At 44.5% G+C, this 20,209-nt stretch overlaps 1 protein-coding gene across 1 annotated transcript in view; it reads right to left on the bottom strand.

Moving 5' to 3' along the window:
• Positions 1-20,209, bottom strand: part of MYCBP2 (MYC binding protein 2) — a 553,924-nt gene that overhangs the window by 232,223 nt on the left and 301,492 nt on the right. Inside the window, 6 exon segments of the mRNA XM_082246610.1 lie at positions 5,519-5,568; positions 7,206-7,293; positions 12,722-12,840; positions 13,465-13,687; positions 16,359-16,574; positions 19,874-19,974. Coding sequence (XP_082102736.1) covers positions 5,519-5,568; positions 7,206-7,293; positions 12,722-12,840; positions 13,465-13,687; positions 16,359-16,574; positions 19,874-19,974 — 797 coding nt within the window.

Below are 20,209 nucleotides of genomic sequence, written 5' to 3'. Positions count from 1 at the left end.
GTCACCCGACTAGAGGCTGCTTGGCCTATCTGGTCAACCAGATCCGATTCCTGTGAGGTATCGGGACTAATCTTAGGAAAAGGTAAAGGAAAAGATCTTTTCAGGGAACGGTAACTACCGTTTCCTGTGGTACTTAAATGTTGGAAGGGAAGAATCGCACCGGTAGTAGTGGTTGATGCTCGATCTAATGTCCTGAATACCGGTGAAAACGTCCCCCCACCCTGAAACCGGGTGGGGGCGCACCTTCAGGCTGTGTACTCCTTTGCTTCGGGTTTGGCTGGGTTGGTCCCCTTCTTGAACCCTCCTGGAGGAGTCTTGCCTTTCCCGCTAGTACCAGCCGGGCGCCCTTTATGGGCGGTAAAGAAAGGTCCTCGCTTGTTGCGAGGTCCCTTAGCTTTTGCAGCCTGTGGCAAAAAAGTGCTCTTGCCCCCAGTGGCATCCTTAATGATTTCATCTAGGTTGGCTCCAAATAGACGATTCCTCTGAAAGGGGAGATTGGTCAAGGTCTTTTTGGAACCTAGGTCAGCTGACCAGCATTTTAACCACAGCACACGTCTGAGGATCACTGCTAACTTAGATGCATGCCCTAATAGGGGAGTAGTGTCCAAGGCTGCGTCACAGATAAACCGTAGCCCTTGTATGATCTGTTCCATCAAATCAGATGTCTCCTGGGGAATATCTTTTCCCCTAAGATCTTGGCGTACCATTTTCGCCCATTCCGTAAGTGTCTGGGAAACTAGACCAATAACGATTACTGGTCTAAATGCTGACCCTATCAGAGAAAAGATAGTGCGGGACTCTGCTTCTATCTTTCGATCCACCGGATCCTTAAAGGACGAAGTGTCCTCCACTGGAATAACCGTGGCTTTATTCAGCCTGGAAATAGGCGGATCCACGACTGGTGGTACCGTCCATTTCTTAATGATGGATTCCTCAAACGGATAGCGTCTAGCAATACGCTTGGAAATAGTAAAGGTACGTTTAGAATGCTCCCATTCTCCTTTAATCTGATTACCAAAACATTTAGGTACAGGAAAAGCCTTCGCCGTCTTGATGGGCTTATTAGTCCCAAAAGGCCTCTCTGTTTCAGTTGCCTCTGCCGGTAAAGCCTCAAGTTTTAAGGTTTCTTGCACTGCCACAACTAGTGCGTCCACCAATGCTTCTTCCTGAATTATAGCAAGAGAAGAAGCGTCCTCCTCACTGTCTGAGGGGGCTTTACCTGGGATAACAGCCCTTGCAGAGGAACCTGCAACTGCCGTGACCATCTCTGAATCTGAGTCAGAGGTGTCAGATGGTATAGGGGTAGGCGGGGGTCGCTTCCTTGACCCCCGTCCCTGACAGGCCCCCTCCACCCGAGCCACCATAGACTCCAAAATTGCTGTAAATGACTCTATACTCTGTGCACCGGCGGGTCCCGAGGCCCCCTCGAGGGAAACAGGTGGGGGAATATGTGTGGCAGGGTCCATAATAACTCCAGTTACTTCCTGGATAATATAATTCAAAAGTAAAGAAAAAAACTTTTTTTTTTTTTTTTTTTTTCTGACCCCCAGCGCCACAAAAAAACCCCTTAGTGTTACCTGCTTAGGGATCCCTATCGATCGAGAGAGAGAGAGATAGACCCCCAGGCTCACCACTTGATGCTCAGAGTTAAACTGCAACAGCTTACAGCGCTGTCTTGACAAACAGGAAGTCTTTTGGCTGGCTGCCCAGGAAGAAAGGAGGCGGCTCCGCCCCTCTGCACGCCTTCCGGCGCCTCCCCCAAGCTCCACGAGGTGTAGGATCACCTCAAACATGGCCGCCCCCATGCTGGAGACACGAGGCTACGCCAAAATGGCGGCTCGTGCGATCCAAAAAAAAAAATGGCGGCGGCCTGTACTGAATAGCGGTGTGCTGCAGGGCACACAACACTCTCTCTGCATGGGGATATGGCGTGGTTGGCGGTACCGGCCCTGGCGGACCGCGTGGCCGTTCGGGAGGCCTGCTAATAGCTGGAGATCTGATTTGGAAGGCAGTCTACATGTCCGTGGCTTCGGACTGGTAGGTAGCTTATACTTAACCCATAAGATTCCCAGAATGCCACAGATTACATCTTTAAAACATGTATACAATAGATTGTTAGCTCCCAAGCCAAGCCTCCTGGCTTTTGCACACATAAATCACACTCAAAGTAGGAGGATTTGTGACATGTTATAGGATAGAAAGGACTCTTTCTTACCATACAGAGAGGGGCCCGCGTTCACCACAAAACCCGTCAGGGAAAAAGGGGGAACATACTACTCACCATACCGGAACCAGGCGGGCACCAACTCCTGACAGTACCCCTCTCCACCGGGGCGGGAGGGCTGTCGACCGATACGGACGCCGTGACTCATGGTCTTTGGCGTTTCGGCGAGACGTTTAACTCGCGTGGACAGTCCTTTAATGGGACTTTGTCGCGGCCGACCCAGCGCGGAGCTATGGCCTGCACGCGCTCGTAGGCTGAACTGGGGTGACCACCGGATCTCAACATCCAGCCCGTCGCCCAGTTCAGCTTTCTTGCTTGAAGATCTCACAGGAACACTGGAGAAAAAAGCTGTCTAAAAAAATCCTTTAAGAAAAAATTCTTGCCAGGACCTAAGATCCCAGCAAGGTGTCTAGGTCCTTACTCCTAACTAGACAGAAAATAACTGATTTGCTGAGGCAGAGAGAGAGAGGATATACCCTCTGGGACTGCCCCTAGGGTGTGGCCAGAGCTTTTTAATTTCCTGTCTAGTCCTGCTCCTGCGGAGGTAACATAACCCGAAGGTGGTGTATCACCGAGGACTACGTCTGTCGATGAGCGCTAGAGAAATAAAGGTTTCTTATCAGGTGAATTCCATTCCTGTTTAATTGTATCCAACAGGGAGCTATGCACCGGGAACACTCTAGCTTGTTTCTTATGACTGGCGTACATAAGGTCATGTTTAGAGAGCTGCACCTTCTCCTCCTCAATTTCTAAAGTGACATATACTGCTTTGAGTAGATTATCCACATCCTCCAAGCTCAGTTTGAAAATGGAGTTACCGTAAGAATTACTTTCTTTAGGTTCCTCCCCTGACCCTGATCCCTCTCCAGAGGAGCAGGAAGACTCTGATTCTTCCTCTTCAAAGCCTTGTGTTGGCTTGGTCAGGGATGCAGGGATCTGAACTGAGGTGGGGATCTGGGTTGGTGCCTGCATTTTTTCTATGAGAGTTCTAAATGAACTGAAAGTTTGTCAGTTCATCTCTCACTGAGGACAGCATCCTCTGGGTAGAGACCGTAGGGTCATCTCTGACCAGATTTTCTATGCATGCACGGCACACGGTCTTGTTCCAAGAGGAACTTAATTTTGCTCCGCATACAGCACATTTCTTTTTGGGGGGCTGAGGTTGGATTTTGTCCTGAGCCTTGGTCTAAAAGATAGGAAATAAAAATACAGTTCTTTAATTTAGGGATTTGTGCCCCCCCCTCCTCCCGCTTTTCCCCTTCCACCTCGTGGACAGAAAAGAGGGAAATGGTGCTCTTTTTACCCGACCCTTACAGACATATAGAGGAAGGGAAGGAAAAAACGGAGTTCCCTAACAGGTATTTGCAAATAGGGTATACATATCCCCCTTGCTTACCTGAGAGGTGCCGATGCCAGAGCCGACTTCTGCCGCTTGTGCGGTTGCTGCCGAGGGGTCCATCGCTCTGTATGGTGGTCCCAGCAACTGCTGTTTCACCCAGCATCGGTCGCCCATTTGTCTTCTCAGTTCGCGCCTCCGGAAACTAGAACGAAGGTTTCCTGGCGCCCGCGGATGTCGTCACTGCGCCGGAAGTAACACTGTCACTTCCTGTGAGGCCAGAGTGGACGTGCCTGAGTTCCGCCCCCTCCGTTTTGGCGCCAACTTCAAATTTCTTCGAAGTCGGCGGGTCACGGGTACACAGCAACTGCTGCTCCAAGGACCCTGCTAGTTCCTTACTCCTGAAGGAAGAAAACAACTGAGTACCTATAGCAGAGAGAGGGAGTATACCCCCTGGGACTGCCCATAGGCATAGCCAGACTTTTTTCTGCCTACTGTTCTACTCCGGTAGGGGAGCAGTATAACCCAATGGTTAAGATCAGGAGCTGTGTCCGTCAACGAACGAAAGAGAAAGAATGTTTTTTGGAATTAGAAGGTGTGGTGCCATGGGCTTTAACTTTGAAGTGGCAACAGTGTTCTTTCACCCACAGTCAACTTTGAGATATAATTTTCCAGAGCAGAATTGAGGCAAAGCAAGCAATCAACTTGTTTTTGACAAGATGCCCAACCAAGAAAGCAGTTAAATGGATCCCATAAAAGAATTTACTAAAACTAAGGGCACAGGGTAAATTATCCAGGTATCTGCCTAACTTGGTATCTTTGTGGTCAGGATCTGTGTCTCTCGACATATGATTGGCCCAGAATGATTGGCCCAGACCTCGAGACTGACACACTCCCACAATTGCAAATGCACGTGGTTAGGCTGCTTCTACAACAGTAAACGAGGCTTTGAATAAAGCTCCCAGAGTTTGTCCAAAGCATCCTTAAATACCAGGACCCCATACACTGGGACCATGAAGGATCTTTGTTGAGAGAGAGCCGCCACATCCACCGCAGATATACTTTATTTCTGAGTGAACTCAGTTTCCAAGGGGTACTGTTCATCGAAATGCTTAAGTGAGCAAACACCTTTTCAGGGTAAGACCAGTCTGCGTATATCACATCTTTTAAATGAGGCTGCACAGAGACAGGTGCTCAGGCAGATGCCACAATCCCAATCATGTAACCTTCAAGGTAAAGAAGTGGCATATACAAGTTGGCTTGGACAACCTCTGCAAGCCAATCTACAAAGGCCTTCTGGGTCTGTAGGATTACGCTAATAAGGCCACCATTGCTGATCATCACCTAAAAATGACAGGTGTCTTGCTGTCACTGGGTTTAATACTTTGAGATGCTGGGAAAAGTAGGTTGATAAAAATCAGAACTTTTTCTACATGCACTTGTTCTGTGTAAGTGATCTAGAAAATATCCGATGGTGTACCAGCTTGACTGTCAGGGAGAGGTTAACAGCAGCACCTCATTACATGTCTTTGGTAAAAAGTAATTAGCCAACACAACTTTAGACTACATATTTGCACATTTTTGTAACCATTTTAACTGGAAAGTTTATCTCAAATATTTCAATTTTGACAGGTACTAAAAAGCTTCGTATACCTCCTGCTTCTCCAGAAGCAAAATCTCTATATTAACACAGCTGCATATTTTGCCAGTACCCTTTTAAATGAAGGATTGTAAATGTATTTAGATTTTAAAAAGAATTTAATACTACAGAAAACTCAACTAGAGAAGAGAGGCTAATGATGTCTCTTTCGATTACAGCCAAATGTTTTGAAAGTGAGCCTTTAGACCATTAGCAACCCATGACACAAACAAGTGGGTCATTTGTTTTATAAATTAATTTGGTTAAACCAAAGAATCATAATTTCTAGCAGTTCATTAATGCAGTCTGGGTTATTTACCTGCAAAGCAGCCTCTTCGACAATCTCCAAATCTTCTTCCAATTCACTACCTAAAAGGGAGAATGGCTAAGTTACTCCTCTATTGAGTTAGACATAATAAATCTTAAGCATGCCATATAACTCACAATCTGATAAATTCTGTACAAACTCCTTTAGGGCTCATGTACACTGCAGCTCAAAGAAGCTCAATAAAAACATGCAAAAGAGCTCCAAAATGTACACGCTTCTTCAAACTGAAATAAAAGCTCAAATGCATGTAAAAGCAGTTTTTTTTTTTTTAGCTGCAGTGTGCATGAGCCCTTAGAAACTCCCCTTCATGTTAGGCAATGTGTACATGCCTACTATAGATTTTTAAAGGAGTTTACAGGCATGTGCTCTTACAGGCAGAACTCGCCCCCAAAATCACGTTTTGAGAGGAGATTGAGCATAAAAGATGCCTAAATGCACAAAAACGTGAACAGGAGCATGAAGGAGCTCGAAAACACTAAAAAAAAAAAAAAAAAAAAAAAAATGGGAAAAATTAGCTGGGGAGGGTTTGTGAAGAGAAACGCTTATGCTCAAAGAAGCTCAATGAAAACGTGCAAAAAATCCCAAAAAAGTACAAGCTTCTTTAAAGCAGTATCCTCAAAAAAAAAAAAAACAAAAAAAAAACAAAGGCATAATGAGCTAGTAGCTCATTATGAAATACTTACCTTAGAACGAAGCCCCGACACGGTCGCCTGGACACCGCTGAGGCAGCTGACATCTTCCCTCTGTGTTTTTTCCGGGTTCGGCGGCTCCGGCGCTGTGAGTGGCCGGAGCCACGATGATGTCACTCCCGCACATGCGCACGGGAGTTCACTTTCCGACAAGGAGCTCTGAAGGTCCCGCGTGCGCGCTGATGTAAGCAGCTGCATGCAGGGCGAATATATCTCCTAAACCGTGCAGGTTTAGGAGATATTAGTTTTACCTAAAGGTAAGCCTCATTATAGGCTTACCTGCAGGTAAAAGTTAAAAAGTGGAGTATACTACCGCTTTAAGCTGAAATAAAAGCTCAAATGCCTGTAAAAGCAACTTTTTTTTGAGCTGCAGTGTGCATCAGCCAAACATTGCAATAGGAGGTTCTAACGATAACTTTAATTTGTTTGTCATCAAATCTACACTTGCATAAGGTTAGAGAATCCAACGTGATTGTACAAAAATATTATAACATGTATGGCAAGCGCTTAACCCTATTGACTCATGGAGTTTTTGATGCACATTTTAAGCTTAGAAATAAAATTTGTGATCATTCTTCTTTTGGCCCTCATGAACAACAGGACCCTTAACTTAAAGTGGAGCCGTCAACCATTTTTTAACCTTTTAAAGTCCGGGCCAACAGTAAACAAGGTAAGGTGCCCATCACCTTTATTAGCCTGAAAAGCAATATCTATTCTTTCTTTTTTTAAATGCTAACTGAATAGTTAGCAGGCAGATTACATAAACAAACTGCCTGTCTGGCTGTGCAACATGGCAGAGTTGTAAATCCCAAGATTAGCTGAATACTATCGAATAAGAAATATTAAAAATAAGAACCCTTGCATGTGTATTTTGCATTGGCCTGGAGTTCCACAATAGGTTATTATGATGACCAAATAAGGAATGCTGACAAACAGGGTCAATCATTTTAATGGAAATGTTATTGAATAGCCCACAAATATTGTATTACCAATGGGAAGAGCCAAATCTTTCTTCATTAAAGCAGCAGCACATATGCCTCCTAGATTGGCAAGTTCTTTCTCCAGCTGGATAATGCCCTAAAACATATTTAAAGAATAAAAGTTATTTAAAAACAAACTGATAAAAGTATAACAAGGTATAATAAAGGTAGGACACCAGATGTTCTGGCGATTATGATTATTATTCCATAGTCTATGCTGGTGCATAAACAGGGCAGTCAAAAGCTGAAGCTGGGTGTACACCTTTTTTTTTTTTAGTTCAACCATAGGGTTGGGAAAAAAAAAAAAAAAAAAAAACATCAAAGATCCCATGAATGGATCTTTTTCACTATACTATGGTATTCTGACAGCGAGGGGTGTCAAGTTCTTACTTTTTATTATTTCAATGGAGTAATAAGCAGTTTGCCTGATTTTCCAACTTAAAAAAGAGTGAGAGACTGACAGACACTCATGGTATCGTCCAGCTCAAGAAACTAGCTGCTTCCCTTTGACGCAGGACGACTCCCATTCCTTCTCAGTAGTAAAGGCACAGCAGCATCTTCATGGTGTTCAAAGTCCAAAACAAGATCGAATGAAGTAGAGGGAACCTCCTTTTCTAGAAGATCAGATAACAGCTTGGGAGCAACCATCAGGATATGTGGAGATGAATCTTTACTAGCCACCTAGAGGAGAGGCTGAATGGCAACAGACTATCTGGTCTAAAGGGGCGGACAGGTTAGTCTGCTCATTAAGTAAACCCTAATTAGTGGAGAAAACTGGATTTTTGACTTACCGTAAAAGCCATTTCCTTGATGTTCATTGACAAACCGCTCCTCAAAATTCTTAACCATTGGGTTATACTGCCTCCTTCAGGAGTAAGACACTAGGCAGAAAAAAGTCCGGCTATGCCTATGGGCTGTCCCAGAGGGTATACTCCCTGCCTCTGCTATAGGTACTCAGTTGTGTTACAAGCAGTGTCAGAAGAATTACAACTCCACAGAGGGGTGGGTGCTGTGTCCGTCAATGAACATCAGAGAAATGGATTTTACGATAAGTCAAAAATCCCATTTTCTCTTTCCTACATTGATGGACACCGCTCCTGATCTTAACCATTGGGACGTCCCAAAGCAGTGTTAAACATGAGGGGTGGGAACAGCGAAAAAGATTGCCATGGCTAACTATAGCTAACCAGGTAAACAGGAGCTCAATCTAAACTGGAGCTCACCTGAAAAAAACAATATAGCCTCGACAAGGACCAGGTCCTCTAAAAGCAGCCTGCAAAACCTTGCGGCCAAAAGAACTTTGCAAAAGTGGGCACTGACGACCAGGTGGCTGCCTTGCAAACCTGCGTCACTGACACCTGATGACGGAAGGCCCAGGAGGCACCGAGCACCCTAGTAGAGTGCGCCTTGACAGGGAAAGGAGGAAACGGACCCCTGATGGTATAGGCCTGAATCACTATGTCTGATCAATCTGGAAATGGTCGCAGAGGAAGTGGACAACCCTTTCCGAGGCCAATCCGTAAGCACAAATAGTGAGTCTGACTTAGACTAGAAAACTAGCAACTAGGGGAGCTGCACCCAAAGAGGCATCACAGATAAACTGCAGCCCCTGGACCAATTGATCCGCCAACTCAGCAAAGGCAGGGAGGAGCTGCTAACCCTCCAGGTCCCGGCATAAAGCTTAGCCTGCTCAGTCAGTTTGCGACAGCAGTGAACTAGTAAATACTAGCCTCAGTGCCGAATCAGCCACAGTGTACATATTGCAGGCCACAGCCTCCATCTTCCGGTCAGTCAGGTCCTTAAAAGGCGGGGACTCCTCAATCGGAATCATGGTTGCCTTGTTCAATCTGGAGACCGGTGGAACAGTCCGCTTTTTTAGAAGGGACTCCTCATAGGGGTACTCCATAGCAAAACGCTTCGGGACCACAAGGGGGCGTTTTCGCCGTTCCCACTCTTTAGCGAAAATCCTGTCAAAATAGGCAGGGAAAACAAACACCTTTGCCAATCTGGATAGCTTGTGAGTGCCAAAGGGAACCCACGCCTCCATCGCAGCTTCAGCTGCGTCCTCCATTTTTAAGGTGTTACGCACAGTTACAATCAGTGCATCCACCATCGCCTTTTTATGCGTGGCTACAGGAGTGGCAGAAAGTCCACGGCAGCCGAAACAGATTCAGGATCTGATGAGACAGATGAGGCAGGGGAAGGGGGGGGGGGGGGGTGGGATGCTTTTTGCTAGCCCATCGCCCAAAAACCACCTCCACCTGGGACACAGCACTCCAAGACCCCCATCAGTGCATCAATAGATGGTTGGGACCCGGATGGCCCCGTAGCCTCAGGAGGGATCAGGTGGGGAAATGTGCTTCAAAGACTCCATGAGTCAATAGGGGGGACCCCACAAAAAAAGATGCATTGGGACACCCCCTCCGCTCCGGCAACACCACAAGGTTGTCAGTAACAGAGCACTTAATCGATCCTCAGCAGAGAGGGAGAGGACCCCACCAAACTCACCACCCAGCAGAAACAGGCACCTGCAGCCACCAGGATAATCTGCACTCCACGTGCGGTGATAAGGAAGTGAAAGGCTCCCCGAATCAGCACTAGGGGATGAGGAGGTGCTCCCACCGCCGATATCGCCGCCCATTAGGCTCCACTGTCATGGCCAATGCTTTTTTTAATAGCAAATCACTGCGAAACGGCCGGACTGCACAAACACGGCCGCTGTGAAAAGAGCACACAGGCTTAAGCAAAATGGTAGCACCACGAGGCTCCCAGGGATCCCTAAGCCTCAGAAAATGGGACAGGAAGGGGGGCCCCTGGCAGGAGGCCCCACCAGGTACAGACCCCCCCCCCCCGTCAATTGCCGGCAGCGCATCCCCCCCACCCCTGCCCCCACCTCAAAAGGTGACCACTGGATATAGATTATCCAGCCTGTCGCCCAGTCCAGCAGTTGATTGTAAATCTCACAGAAAAAAAAAAACCCAGGAGAAAAGAAAATCTATCTTAAAATGAAAAAAAAAAACAAAAACGCCCAGATCAGAGATCCCAGCAAGGAACTAGGTCCTTACGTCAGACTAGGCAGAAAAAAAAGTTGTAATTCTTCTCAAACTGCTAGTAATAAAACTGACTACCTATAGCAGAGAGAGGGAGCATACCCCCTGGGACTGCCCATAGGCATAGCCAGACACTTTCTGCCTAGTGTCCTACCCCTGTAGGGGGCAGTATAACCCAATGGTTAAGAAGATGAGGAGCTGTGTCTGTCAATGAACGATAGAGAAAGTAGCCATAAAAACATAAAAAAATTTTTTTTACTCTGACATATACCCTCTAGGGAGAGGTTTTCCACTGTGATCTATTAAGCCTACTCTTTTCAGCGGGGTCATCTGACTATCCCATAATAGGAATGCCACACAAAAGTCAAGGCTCTGAGGAGTATTAGGTGTGCATGGCTGACAGCAAGGATTCAGATCTAACCAGGTGAGGTCCCATTAGACCTAGTAACTCAGAGGGTCCCTTTGGCAAGGGAGAATGCCAAGGTATAACAGATACAGTTGTGCTCATAAGTTTACATACCCTGGCAGAATTTATGATTTCTTGGCGAATTTTCAGAGAATATGAATAACACAAACTTTTCTTTCACTCATGGTTAGTGTTTGGCTGAAGCCATTTATTATCAATCAACTGTGTTTTACTCTTTTTAAATCATAAGGACAACAGAAACTACCCACTGGCAGACCCACAGTCGGTAAACACTACCGTTTAACAAATTCTCTCTCAAAGGGGAACCATTCAAACAAACTCAAGTGGGGCTTAGGACCATTCCAGGTGCTTCCTGTTGACCTAGAGAAATACTACAAATAGCAGATGTAATGGAAGGACTTTGCAGTTGAAGAAGCTCTGAAAGATCCAAGGCTGGAGACAGCTGGCTGATCCTCCAAATGTAGGATATGGCTTACTGCATCAATAATGGCCGAGACTCGGGATCTGAGTCAGGGATGGTCCCTGTGACCAGTAGTCTGATCTACAGCTGTAGGGGAAGTCAGAGACTGATTCTGCAGAAGGATCTGCAGCGTGCTTGGAACAACTGCACCCAGTACCTGGGAAAATTAGGGTGAATTTCGGCACAAAGCTATGGAACCACAGTGCAGGCTCCTTAAAGCACGGTTGGGTAGACTGCCTCAACTGACGAGGCTGAAGGAGACTGAGGAGGTAGACCCTATATGAGTGTAGGAACAAACCAGAAAAGGAGTCCGAGGTGGTTCCTTTGCACAACAAGAGCAGCAGCAGGATGCTTCCACAACACTGAATGGCGAGAAAGACAGCATGAAGCATGTACCACACCAATTAGGGGGATAACATTAGCACTCCACCCATTTTTGCTGTAAAAAAAGCAATAGTTGAAAGTTTGAAAAGATATCAAGCCATGCGCAGGGTAGCTCCTGATGCTCAGCCTGATTGGCTTGTTCTTGCAAAGCAAGTCTTCAGAGACAGGGTTGCATGAACCTGAAAAAGTGCTCTGGGGGTGGCTTTTACCAGTACATGAAGGCCTGAAGAGCACCACAGGCAAAACGCCGTGCCAGAATGTCACATTTTATGCTAGTCCCTCAACGTCTAGTTGGGTCTGGGTACGGCACCTCAAAGTCAAGTTAAGGAAAGGCCAATTCAGATAGCTGCCATTTAGAGACCAGCATAAGCAGCAGTGTAGTAAGGAATCCTGATTGTCAATCTCTTCTTTCATTGACACCAAAGAAGAAAGGCTGTAAACAGGCAGGTTTAGTCTGGGCTGACCTACATTTTTCTTTTTTTATTTGCATTAAACACACCTGAAGGTGGCAGTATAACCTGACCCTATGAGAATTCCAATGTCCCTCTACAGATGATAAAGAAATTCATATAGAGCAATAAAATACACACTTGAGACATTTTAAAAATCATTACAAAAGACATAATGCTACGATTCATTATAGTTTATTTATTCTATTTAAACATGTAATCCCTATTGCAATAAGTGGTTTGAAAGAGGATCAATCTTCCAGAAAGACAACTGATCACAAGATACTTCTTTAGAGGATCCATAACTGACAAAAAAAAAAAAAAAAAAAAAAAAAAACACCTCTCAGGCTCCATTCACAGCATTCCTACTACCCAATTTTCAAAGAGCGTTTTTGCATGTCGCATAGGGCCAGCCCATTTACTTGGGCTATTCTAAGCGTCTTTGTTGCCTGAAAAAAAAGTTCCTGCTCCTTTTCAGGTGATAAGCTTCATGAGATTTTTCAAAGGCATAGTTTGTCGCATGACAATTGTGGCTAAAATCGCACGGGGTACCATTAAAGAATAATGGCACCCAAAAGCGTGTCACAAACCGCAAGATGTGAGCCGGGCCTCGAAGCATTTATTCGCTACATGTAAAGAAAAAATGTGCACCATATTTTAACCACCTGCAATCTAAATGGGTAAAGGATACTTATGCCCAAGGCTATCATATATGGTTAACAATTTATACTCCTGAAATTTAAAATACCACTAACCTCATCAAGTCCTGGGCTAAACTCATATCCGATGGCAAAACATTTAAAACCATAAAAACTAGCCTTTTCATCTTTAACATAGTCTGATGCAGTTTCGAGTGAAAACATAGCCTCGTTGCCTGCAAAGAATAAAAAAAAAAAAAACAAACCATGACTTTCCATTTGGAATCCGCAGTTTACTCACAAGAGAAGAGAATATACATACATCAGGTTTACCAAAGGCAAATATACAAGGGGCAAACATACAGTATATGCTTCTAGATCATTATGACTGATGTCCGGTAGTCTGCGGCATCAATGTAAACTGTCAAAGTTTATTGGAAGGAGGTTACTGTCTACTTATCTTACAGCCCACACAGAACTGCATCCAGTGTACCCCTACCTACCAAGCTCCTTTAAAAATGGCCATAGATAGGGATGCTTTTAGTTAATAACAGAAGACACTTTTTTTCTTTAACACACTTTATTCATTGTGCTTTGTTACATATGATATAATTATGGGACAAACAGAAAAGTAAGCTTACAAACTGACTATTTATTGAAAGCAAAGCTCACATACAGATACTCACCTAGAAAAAAAAAAACAGTCAAGAATACAGCTACATAACTAGGTTTTAAAAGGGAGTCTTAACTTGGTGTACCTGAACAATGGCATATCAACAAACGATTTAGGGCAGCAACTGTGCTCTATGGCTATGCTTCTCTAAACCATGAAAAAAGCATCAAGAACAAACTAATATTACCTGGTAATATTAAGACAGCAGTTGGCCACCCAGAGGAGCCAGAAAATTTCTTGAGCTCAACCCAGGAGCTAAGGCTTTCAAGAATAGGAAGCTTTGGTCCAAAACCTGAGATATGTGCATTCCGGCCTGGGATCAACAGACGCAAAACATCTTCTGGCTGAGCAGTGCCACACTGAGGATCAAATTCCACTGATATCCACCTCACACATTCAGGGAAAGATACCTTAAAAAGGAGAGGTAAAATAAACATTACCACAAGTAGCATTTTTTTTTGCGGCATATTTTATTCTGCAAACAAGTGCATCTAAGAAAACATTGGCTAAATAAGAATGATAAAGTGTTAATCAATCATTTTCTGCCCAAGCCAAATTCTCACATACATGTAAAAATCTGCAATTTCTTTTACTAAGCAATTACTTAGAACTCCCAAACATTACATATTTTCTGAAAGCAAAAGCCATGGAGGAAGGGGGAAAAAAATGGCTTTTTTTAAAAGAGAAATACAGGATTTTAAAAAAATAGGCATACATACTCACCTAGGTGGATGCCGCATCGGGTCGCCAGCTCTACACCAAGAACGGAGTGATCCGAGTCTGCTGATCGCTCAGTTCTCGGGTCTGCTCTGAGTACAGAGGTGGACACACTTGTCGCTTTCTATTCCGGATCTGTATAGATTCGGAGAGAATACCGCTTATTCAAGCTTTCGTAGAGGGAGTTTAGTATACCGCTAGAATTTTACCAATAAGCATGGCGGGTAGACTGATCTGGGTAAGCGTAGCTTCATGTCTACTGAAAGAAGACAGAGGGGAGTGGGTGCATTTAGTGTGAGCTATCAGAGGTACAAAACCTACCCAATCCAAATGAATCCGGGACAGAAAAGGGGTTTGAGGCATTCTGCTATGACTTTGGTGAAGATTTTTAGGTCAAGATTTATAAATTGGCTTAAAGCTGGCGCATAGGGCAGGATCTTGGCCTCAGAGGTCATGTGAAATGCAATTTTTAGGATATAGGTACAGCTCTGTTATCAAACAGAGCGAGTAAGTAGTTTAAAAGATTTGTTGGCAATCTCATGAAGTAAGCACATTGCTAGTTGCCTATGTTTTCTATAGGATTGGTCCATGGTCCATAAGAGTGTATAGATCTGAGCATTTATTCATCAATTCCAGATATAGTGAGGGTTCAGGCTTACGTTGGTATGACGTTTCTCCAAGTCAGTAATGTCTGCTAAGAGTGGAGATTTGTATGGATCTTGCTTTCTTTAACCTAGCTAATTGTTGGATCAGAGTACCTTGTAACATACATTTTAAGATCTTCCACTAGATCAGGGGAGGATTAGAGTCTGCAGAGTGGGTGATCTTGAAGTCTCTAAATCGTAGAGTAAAGCGCATCTTGGACTACAATATCAAGGAGTAGAAATGAATTCAGTCTCCAACAGGAGTAGGGTTTTGGGGTATACAAAACATGTAGGGTCAGAAAGAGTGGGTAATGATCAGACCACAACTGTATGCGGATGTGAGAAGAGGCCTGCTAACTTAGTTAGGAATAGGAGATAAAGAAATTGTCTAAACTTCTGTTAGACATGTGGGGAAGCAGAATAAAACAGTCTTTCCCTGTAGGGTGAAAGTATACTCCAGACATCTGCTAGTTGTACAGAATTAAGTAGTTTACATACTACAGTAATAAATGGTAGGGAAAAATGGGCTTTGCCCAAGGAGGAGTCCATGCTTGAGTCAAACACATAGTTAAAGTCACCCCCCACAAAAGGATAGCCCTGTGAAAACTGTTTTAGATTGGACATGATGTTCAGGAACAATCTTTTTTTGGCCCAAATTAGGGAAGGTAGATGTTGGCAATAGTAAAAGGCTTCTGACAGGGTAAATTGTTTGAACGAGTATAGGGTCTTTAGGCTTGTGAGCAATCCTGTGCGGGGAAGGAAGAATGGAAGATGACTGCTGAACACACTGACATGGAGATGACCAGAGATGAAAACCGTGAAGTGGAGGTGACCAGATAAATTGAACAAACAAGCAGCAGTGAGACATATTAGGGATATGCAGGATCTCTGTAATTCGGGCTCTTATATGTAAGAAATGATGATCAGCAGGCCCTAGGATCACTTGCCGTACAGAGTACTAAATCTGGTGCCACAGGTAAGTAGAAGGTAAAAAAGTTCCCACACCTTGAGTGTGCGTAGTGAGCCTTGGGAGTCTTAGCCAAATAAGTTTTTGGTTGCCAGAGACAACCAAACGCAAGGAGGAATGTCCAGTGGAGGGATCATCTTAAAATGTTTAAAATGGTGGTTCCTCAGGTATTTTAAGGAATCTATGCATAACAGGCACTGCAGGGGGAAAAAAGTACCAGCATAAACCATGGGGATATTAGTAAGAGCAAGGTTGTGGGAAAGAAAGGAGAGGTCTCTTCTGCGCAATAACTGGAACACACTTACGGGGGGGGGGGGGGGGGGGGTTGAAGTAAAATAAAGCCTTATCAGATTGGATGGTTGTACAACAGTTTAAAGCTCATGGGTTTTTAAATACATGGTGTCGTTTGCCAGCTGCACTTACAATTTTTTTTTTAATTTATTTTAAACTTTTTTTTTTTAAATAAACTTTATTGCTATCACAAGGGGTAAATATGATCACTTGTGAAACCATGGCCAATGACAAGTACTCTTCACTGAGCTATCTGGGACCTTTCAGCCCCCAGATCTCTCCTATGCCCTCAGTAACTTAAAAACCCTAGGACATACAGGTACGTATATTTGCGTAAGATGGTTAATAAAAACTATTTTAATTTATATTTTATTGTAAAGTGGGTCACAAAGTAGGAAGAGAGCCCCTCAAAGGATATGTATCAAGCTTCATCTACGATGTATAAAGCAAACAAACTTTTACCTTATATTGCATCACACTGGCTGCCTTATACGGGTGCTCACTTTCCACAACAGCATAGTGACTGGAGGTAGTACACGCAGAGAGCTGCTCAGGTTGATTGCCGGTTGTGCTGTCAGTTGACTGGTTTGGATTAAAGAGAGGTGGGGCATATTTTTGGTTTAAAATGGCGACTGATGGGAGTAACTGCTGCACAAGACCAAAAACTTCAACTGCAGCCTGTGATAAAAGAAAAAAAAAAAAAAGTTTAACATGCCAAGAAAGTGATAAGCATTGCAATAAAGCAGCTACAAAATACAATTTATTATTTTTCAGACAATTGAATGCTTCCAAACTTTTAGCAACAGTTTTGGAAAGGCCATTTTCTGTTCTAGCACGATTATGCAAAAACTCAGGTACATAAAGACAAGTTTAGCCTGGAAGAATTACAAGTGACCTGGAAAAAGCACTGACCCCAACTACTGACCTAAACCCCAGATTGTAAGCTAGGTCTTCCCATTCAAAGTCCCTACTTCCAAATTACATTTTGGCTGAATAGGCAAAAAAAAAATGGGATTTTTGACTTACCGCAAAATCCATTTCTCTGATGTTCACGGACGGACACAGCTCCTGATATTCTTAACCATTTGGTTATACTGCCCACTACAGGAGGAGGACACTAGGCAGAAAAAAAAGAAAGTCTGGCTACGCCTATGGGCAGTCCCAGAGGGTATATTCCCCTCTCTGCAATAGGTACTCCGTTTTGTTACAAGCAGTGTCAGAGAAAATACAACTCCACAGAGGGGAGGGTGCTGTGTTCGTCAATGAACATCAGAGAAGTGAATATTAAATGGATATTACAGTAAGTCTAAAATCACATTTTCTTTTTCATTCATTGACAGACACAGCTCCTGATATTCTTAACCATTGGGACATCCAAAGCAGTGTTAAACATGAGGGGTGGGAACAACAAAAAATTCCCTAGGCTAAATACCGTAGCCAACCAGGCAACAGGGGCTCAACCCAAACAACTGGAGCCCACCTGAAAAAAAATATACCCGCAAAGAGGACCAAGTCCTCTAAACAGCAGCCTGCAAAACCTTGCGAGCAAAAGAGGCATCCGCAGATCCCAAACACATCCACTTTATAGAACTTTGTAAAAGTTTGCACAGACGACCAGGTGGCTGCCTTGCAAACCTGCGTCATTGACACCTGATGACGGAAGGCCCAGGAGGCACTGATCGCCGGAGTAGAGTGCACCTTGACAGAGAAAGGAGGAAATCTGACCCCCGATGGAATAGGCCTGAATCATCGTCTGTCTGATCCATCTGGGAATGGTCGCATAGGAAGCGGACAACCCCGCCTGAGACCCATCCATAAGCACAAATAGCGAGCCTGACTTACTAAAAGATTCCGTAGCTGCCAGGTACACTCCCAACTGCCCAAACCACATCCGAGGCATGCAAGGCAATTTCCTTAGGATGTTTTGGCCTGGGACACAGGGAAGGCAATACAATGTGTTTATTCAAATGGAAATCAGAGACTTTTGGAAGAAATGATTGACAGGGGGAAAGAACAACCTTATCTCTGTAAACCACCAAGTAAGGTGAACGGCAGGTTCACTAATCAAGTCGCCAGTCAACACAAGGTCTTCATTCCCACCTTCTGAGACAGCGTAAACAAGGGACTCTCCTGAAGAATCCTAAAAAGGTAAACTTCTAGCGAACCAAAAGCACCAAATTGAGGTCCCAAGGCGGCATTGGAGACCTCACTGGAGGAACAAAAAGGCAAAAAACCCTGAAGAAAGGTACGCACCAGGAAATGTGTTAAAGGGTCGCTGAAAGAAGACTGTTTCTGTTTAACCCTCCATTGAAGGAAGGTGAAGATCCAAACCACCGAGAAGGAGTGAGGATGAATCCCAAGGGACTCTCACCACACGATGTACATCTTCAACATACGATGGGAGATCTTCCTAGAAGTAGATTTCCTAGTTTTGAACAGCGTTGGAATCACTGATTCAGACCAACCCCTATCCTTCAGTACCTGGCTTTCCACAGCAAAGCCATCAAAGCCAGCGACTGTAAAGCAGGGTGGAAAATTGGTCCTTGAGACAGCAGATCCTCGAGAGGAAACATCCAAAAAACGTCGGCGACCAGCCGCACCAGATCAGCGTACCAAGCCCAGCGAGGCCAGTCCGGGGCAACTAAGATGACTGGAATCCCTTCTGCCTCGATCCAGCATAGAAGTCTTGGCAGAAGCTTGAGAGGAGGGAAGGCATAAATCAGACGATACTGACCCCACAGGGCCACAAGCGTGTCTGTGGAATCCGCCAGAGGATCCCATGACCATGCCACAAACCTCTGCACCTTTCTTTTGAGCCGAGACGCCAACATATCCACCTCAGGGGTGCCCCACCTGACACACAACTGATGAAACACCTCTGGATGAAGAGACCATTCCCACCCTGGTCCAACGTCTGCCGACTGTGGTAACACACATGCAGATCAGCAAAACAAAGATCAAAAATAGTGCAGGGCCCCAATCCCACTGTCTGCCTGTGTCATAATGCCTTGAGCTCCTGTGTTAACCTCTGCGAGGGCACAATCATGGCAATTGTACCAAGCCTGCACCAGAATCCCTTATGGGCAAAGCCCTTAGCTACCTGCAGCAGTGGTCCGGAAGATCACATACAGCTCTCACAATGCAGACAAGCTGAGGAGTGCCAGGCATGATCCAGGGGAACGTGCCTCATCCAGTCTTTGCCCCCTGAGTGGGAATATTGCAGCCCTGGACCTGTAAAGCACTCTGTGGCTCACTCATCCAAGACACCAGGTTTCACGGCGAGCACGAGCACCCGCAGAAAAGCCCAGTGCCCTAGAGTCAAACATCATTGCATCTTCAGCATGGCAGGGTCCAGGTACGGCTTCAAAGGCTATGAGGAGGATCACGGATCTGGAAAACTGCTGATGGGTTCTGGCTCTGCAGTAAAAAGAACCTTGATTACAGAAGGGGATCCTGATAGAAGTAGAAGTCTTGAAGAAAGGATTTTGCTCCTCTCAAGAGAATGGACACTCTTCTCTCTAAGTCACTAGAAAAATATAACTGGAGCATGATAGGAAAGGGAGGGGCTATATTTGGCTAACAGCTTAGTTTGCTAGTGTCCAATCACCTGTAGGCAGCAATATAACTCTCTCAATAAAACTGGCATTTTAAAAGGAAAACTGCATGGGCAGAAATGTATATGAGCGGATCTCATCTTACTAGGTTTTTTGGGTGTGGGAATCTCTACCTAGAAAGTTACTGACTTGAAAGAAAGCATGCTGCCAACAAAATCTGAAGTGTGTACTGCCATTTGCATCCTTGTTCCTCCTCAAATGTTCCATGGAGGGGAGCATTAAGTAACACTGTTCTGTGTGAACTCGCAGTACCTACTCTCATTTTCTAAATACAAGATTTACATTTTATTCTGTATACATGGAATAACCTCTTGAATTTGATTTCAACTTTTTTTTTTTACACAAAATAAGACTGGTTCTTACCTTAGGGATAGCAGCTGCTACTGGTCCAATGTAGGCTATTAGTAGGGGAAGCAGCATAGAAAATAGGCTGGAAGAACTTAGCAGTTCTGGAATGTCATCAGCTAGAAAGATCAAATAAGAACACATTGACATATATTCAAGCTAATAAACCTTTATTAAAGGGAAACTGCAGTCAAAAATGAAAATGTTCCTCTTAATAGTATGTTAAATATCTTTGATGGTATTAATTTTCTGCCTTGCTGCTTGTGAAGCTTAGAAAGTCTTAACTAAGCTGGGCAAACCACTTCTTCCTGTTCTTCTCTGACAACTCTATTCCCTGTTAGCTGAAATTTGCTA

The sequence above is a fragment of the Pelophylax lessonae genome (genome assembly GCF_965119305.1).
Source record: "Pelophylax lessonae genome assembly, chromosome: 2".
Classification (NCBI taxonomy): Eukaryota; Metazoa; Chordata; class Amphibia; order Anura; family Ranidae; genus Pelophylax; species Pelophylax lessonae.
The sequence above is the reverse complement of the archived record's forward strand: the minus strand, read 5'-3'. Positions and strand labels throughout refer to the sequence as shown.